This window comes from Orbicella faveolata, unplaced genomic scaffold (assembly GCF_042242905.1).
Source record: "Orbicella faveolata isolate gen_17 unplaced genomic scaffold, um_ofav_v1 contig_14, whole genome shotgun sequence".
Classification (NCBI taxonomy): Eukaryota; Metazoa; Cnidaria; class Anthozoa; order Scleractinia; family Merulinidae; genus Orbicella; species Orbicella faveolata.
In genome coordinates, this window is record NW_028301541.1 from 9,218,999 (window position 1) to 9,224,501 (window position 5,503).

At 39.2% G+C, this 5,503-nt stretch overlaps 1 protein-coding gene across 1 annotated transcript; it reads right to left on the reverse strand.

Annotated features, from left to right (window-relative positions):
• Positions 1–2,236: 2,236 nt before the first annotated feature.
• Positions 2,237–5,134, reverse strand: LOC110049078 (uncharacterized). Its single transcript, XM_020754847.2, has one exon. It carries the CDS (start codon positions 5,063–5,065, stop codon positions 3,320–3,322), a length of 1,746 nt encoding a protein of 581 aa, XP_020610506.2. The 5' UTR covers positions 5,066–5,134; the 3' UTR covers positions 2,237–3,319.
• Positions 5,135–5,503: the final 369 nt, after the last annotated feature.

The window sequence follows — 5,503 nt, forward strand, 5'->3', positions numbered from 1 at the left end:
CTGTGGGAGAAGTTTGTTTCACTACCAGTTTGACACCTTGTTTACTTTGATCATCAAAATGTAAATTCTCTTTGCTCGCGCTATCATTACGTCAACAGCTCGTGCTAGCTCTGTTTCTATCGAGTTTTAGTATAAATCTACTAGCGTTCTATCACGAATGCCGTCCTCTGATTGGCTACGCTATTCACGTTCTATTCTGTAATAGATAGTGAGTAGCGTAGCAGCGTGCGCTGGGGACCGCTTCTTTGCGTTCTCGAAGTGTCTGTGAAGAGGATTTAGATGAAAGTTCTGTGCGACTAGTAGATTTATACCAAAACAATTAGATTATTCGCTATCGATTTCTCGATTTGATAATTGATGAGGGCGCAGCCCTCGTCAACTATCACGCGATAGAAATCTCGAGCTCATAATCTAATTGTTTAATAGAAACACGATTTTAAACCAATCAGCGCGCGTATTTTCTTTGGGCTGTTTTCTATTGATTGATATCGATTACATCGATTATCGGTTTTCATCAATTGGGCTCGCCGGGTGTCAACTCACGATCAAAGTACAAACATGTCATTCAAACTTAAACCGTTACCTATAATTTTAGTTCTGCAATAGTATGGACATGATGTCTACCAACTTTGACATATGCTTGATCTTTCTCTGGTATTTTTAAAACCAGTAATTTTTTTTCATTCCTGTCAGTTTTTCAGTAGAATTTTACAAACAACAAGAAGAACACGAACGCATTCGTTCGTTTGTTCGTGGCTTAGTAGCCAAGCATTTCAACAGGAGATGGAGTACTGGACACAAGTAGCTTTGAAGACTTTCTTTGACCACATGTAAACAGCGGAATACAGATTAATTCCCTACCGCGCGACGTTTAGCTGCTCTAGAATGAGCTAGAATGGTGACCTTAAACTGGCTAGAAAGATTTTTTAATGAAGGTTTAATGCAGTTTAGCAGCAAGAAATGTAACCTTGTGATTACAAACAAAAACGGCTCTTTTAGGAGCCACCAAACTTGTAAAAGCAGTGATCTATGCGTACGCTGATATTCTTTGTTTACTGATCTCCTTATTAGTTTGCTTTACCAACTTACAAATGTTCGAAGGAAAGTGTTTATGCAAATTAATGGCACGTTGTCCAGATTTTCTCGCAGATGAGCCGCATCCCCGATTTTTAAGGAAAATTTTGACTAAAAAGGTACGGTTTATCGGCCGGTGTTTACGGTATATATGTTGAAGATCAAAATGCTTTTAACCTAGTCTGATTCTCAATTTCCTTTTTCTCATGAATAATTAGAGTTAGGAGACAAACAAAATTCATTGTGACCCGAGTTTCATTTTGACATAGAATGTATACATGGCATACAGTTTGAGATACAGTTATTTAGAAGTGATGCAGCAATTTTTGGCAACAATTGAGAAATAGAGAGATTGTTACAAGCTTTCTTATCAATCTAAATACCTGTTGACATGTAGATTTGGACCTTGTGGGTAGGCTAGGAACATGGTCTTTGGTGTTTTATGATGTGGAGGAGGGGGTGGGGGTAGGGGAGAGTTGAGTTGGGTCTATTGGAATTTTCTACATCTAAATGCAATTTTGTTCCTCTGTCCCTTTTGTACTGCATTATGTATAACTATTCATCCCCCATGGAAAAAGCAAAGAAAAATAGTTAACATAAAATCAGTGGAGTTTGTTTCTTCACCTCTGTTCTTAAAGTTCTTACTGTTATTATTTGCTTGGGTGACCTTTCTTTTAAACCAGGAGTTGCCTCCCCTTCTCCTCCCTTGCTGTATTAAAATGGTCTCTTACCCATCAGAAGCAGCTTATGATTTGTGCAATAGTAATGGTATTAATAAAAAATACTGATAATAGTAGTGGCGATGGTGATAATGATATTTTATGCAGCTGTAAATTCAAACATCTCCCAACCAAGCTCATCTCCAAATACAATGAAATATCATTTTCATAAGACATCTCTCTTGTCCCCATTTACTATTTGGACACTTGGAGTAAAATAAATGAAAAGCAAAAAATCAACCAGACCCAAAATAGGGAAGAAAAAGTCATACAGTAACTCAACATAATTTTGAAACAGCAATAACTGTGTAACAGAAAAAAAAAACAGAGATGTTCTGTTGCACCTATAACACAGTCAAAAGTTTTGTTCCCAGTTAAATTGAATTAGATGTCCTCACTTCTCTTTGGTTGAAACAAAGAGTTAAAAATTCAACACCGAGGGAGTAATTTTCAGTTTTATTATGGAAAAACCAAAGCACTGTCTTTAGCAAGCAGACTTTGGTGTTTAAGAGAAGGGTCGCCATGTCTAATGCAGCACGTGTGCAACAAAGCAGCCAGAATCATGCAGTCACCTTTTTCAAATGTGGATAAGATTAATTAAGCTTGCACGTTAATTTGTTCAAATATTTTCAGCAAAACGTACCTACCTTTGTCTAAACTGGGTGGTGAATTCTCAAAAATTGCCAGAGGCTTTCACTGAAATACAGCGAACTCGGATGCACCAAGAAAACGATTACTTTTGAAACTGAAGCACATGTTTTCTCATAGAGCATGATTCAATCTGGGGCAAAGTTTCAAAATGAATAGCCAACAAATTCTTATCAATGGAAATGTTCAAATCATGGCCTCTACTGTATTACAGCACGGAAACTAGGGGATATAACCTTAAATAAAAACTTACATTTTGGCTGTGGACGACAGAAGCAATGACTCCGCAACTTGAAAATAGCTGCTAATTGTTTTCAAGTTTTTTGTTTCCATTTTGAGGGAAGAAATAGCTCAAAAATGGCTGTGCTTTGTTTTACCTCCAAGAACCACATTCTCCTCGTTGAGTTTAAGCAATTTCCCTGAGGTAAAAATCTTTGTTCATGTTTGCACATGAAACGTTGTGGAATGAACTGAAACTTTGTTACCCGCGCAAACTGAAAGAGCGCGCGCCAACCGCGTGCATCACGTGACCTCGGGTGTATCCTGTGTTGAGTTGGTGTTACGATTAAGATTTTGATGATGACCAAAAAACTGCTTATTCTGGCATAGATCTCTGATATCTAGTAGTTCGCTGTAAGATATGAAATTCACAGTCAATGTGGCTATTTTGTAACAAATAGGAAACAAGTTAAACGAGTCTAAATTTCAATAAACTGTCTTTGAAATTGTGAGGTCTGTTTACAGATGTCCACAACGATTCACTTTCTTCGATAAAAACAAACAAATTAATACAAGAACTTCTCTTTCGTAATCAGCTTTCGACTTTTCAGTAGAAAAACTAAAAGAAATCGATTGAAACCTAGTTTCCACCTTCTCTGTCATTTTCTTAGGTATTCTTTGAGTGACGATAACATCAACGAGATTCCATTGTTTTTGGCGCTTCTACAAGCTGCAGCCGCTTTGTCATACAGCGATAATGATTTCTCTCGCCATGTTTCCACTTCTTCAGCAACGTCAGCCACTTTGCTTTTGTCAAATGCAATTTTGCTCTTGCAAATCAAGCGAAATGCGTCCGTGTAGGTATCCTCAGAGTCTGTTTTCAAGTCTGGTTCCTCCAACCTTTGAACACATCGTTCTGCTTCTTCAAGATCTGAAATACTACTTGGACAACAATCAAACCCGTTCTTTGAAAACCCAAGATGCAGACGTGCTTTGTCAGCAAAAACAAATCTAAGATAAAAGGAACTTCTAGGAACGCTATCCTGGTTTCTCTGGCACAGTTCAATGATTGTGTTCCAAACAGGGGTTAATTTCTCTTTCTTGCTGTGCAGTAAGCCGTCCTCGTACAGTAAACAGTCAGCAATGCGTTTCTGGCAAACAATCTGCTCTTCTGGGCTCTCCATGGTCGACACCATCATATTCGCTTCCTCAGCCAAGACCCTTGACTCGGAATATTTTTCTTCGTACACCAGCTTTAAAGATTTTCTTGCCAGGGCCCTTGCAAGAATTCTCGAACAATTTTCTCCCGCTCTCCAAGCATTCGCAATAGTATCATTCAACAAACCCATGGCTTTTTCACTCTCGCCCTGAATGTTATAACCGTAGGCGAGTTCCATCTGCACAAAGAGCTTCGTTGCCGCGTCTTGAAACCAACGGAGAAAAAATGCCGACCGTCGATTTAACTTGTCCCAGTCTCGCTTGTAAATATCGTTTGTAAAAGTCCGCATAACAAGTTTGTAATATTTTGGATACTTCACAGTTGTTCGACGAATTTTCTCGGGAGCATAGTCACAAATTTCTTCCATTTGCTTGCTTGGGGAGAGAAAATCTATAAACGAGCTTGCTACTTCTGGATCTGTCTCGCTCAGCAAATTCAGAAATGCTGCCACAACTTCCGTCCCTTTGTAAACAACAGAATCCAGAAGCATAGCAAGTTTAATCTCTTTCTTCTTCTGTTTTTTGATATTCTTAACTTCTCGTTCTGACAGAATGCCTCGATCTTTCATCTTCTCAAGATAGGGCCTTGGGTTGAAATCCTTCACGATGGACAACTTCTTAAAAAAGTACTGTTCATATTCCTTTACAGCCAACTGCTCCCTCGTCAGTTCCGCTTTCAATCTCACAACTTCGTCCGTAACAAAGCTCTTCTCTTTGACGATTGCTTTTAACTTGCTTGTTGAGAGATTTAGGTATCTGAAACAAGCAATAGTTTCAGAGCAAAAGCTTCGAAAATCGCCATCTTTCACTTCGTCTTTTGGGGCAATATGACAAACCTCATTTCGCAGGTCACGAATACGGTCTATTGCGCGATACTTGCTAGGATTTCTGTTATATAGGTTAGCTCCAACGGAATCAGAGTACAGAATACAGTAAAACAGAACGGAGCTATCAAACTTCGACGAGTCGCCATTGCGAATAGTTTTCAGCGCTCTTCTGTTTCGTTGTCGATTTAGAAACGACTCGTTCAAGGAAAACCGATCTCCATCTTTCCTTCTGTCGCGCCATTTTGAACCATAAAACCTGCGCCACTCTTCCTTGAACAGTTCCCTCAAAGCTCTCGAGAAAATGGTCATGACAATGTGTACCATCCGAAAGTAATTAAGCTGTTCCTTTGAATACGGCATGACGAAGTCTTCGATATTCGAGACTATTTCAAGGACAGGCTATTTCTACTTTCCATGGGTTCTGGGGCACGGCGGAAAAACCGCTGATTGGCTGAAAAATCTGTTGTCTTGGAACGTGCTCAAGCGCTTTCCGCTGACAATTTGCGGGTGCAAAATGTCTAAACATTTTGCGAACGGGAGCGTCGAACAATAAGGGTTATTGTGGATTTTTGCCCAGCTGGAACTTCTACTTGTCGTAGAGAATGCAGATTAAGCAAAAGTAAGTATGTTTCAAAATAATGTTAGCCTAGTTTTGTCGCTATCTCCGAGTGTTATTATTTCTTTTGTCCGTTGGAGTCGTTGTTCATGCGGTGCCAAGCACGTGCTTTGTTTATTTACAATGCTCTTTTTGCTGCAGACATTGGTGTACATATGACTTAACACAATGAACACAGCATA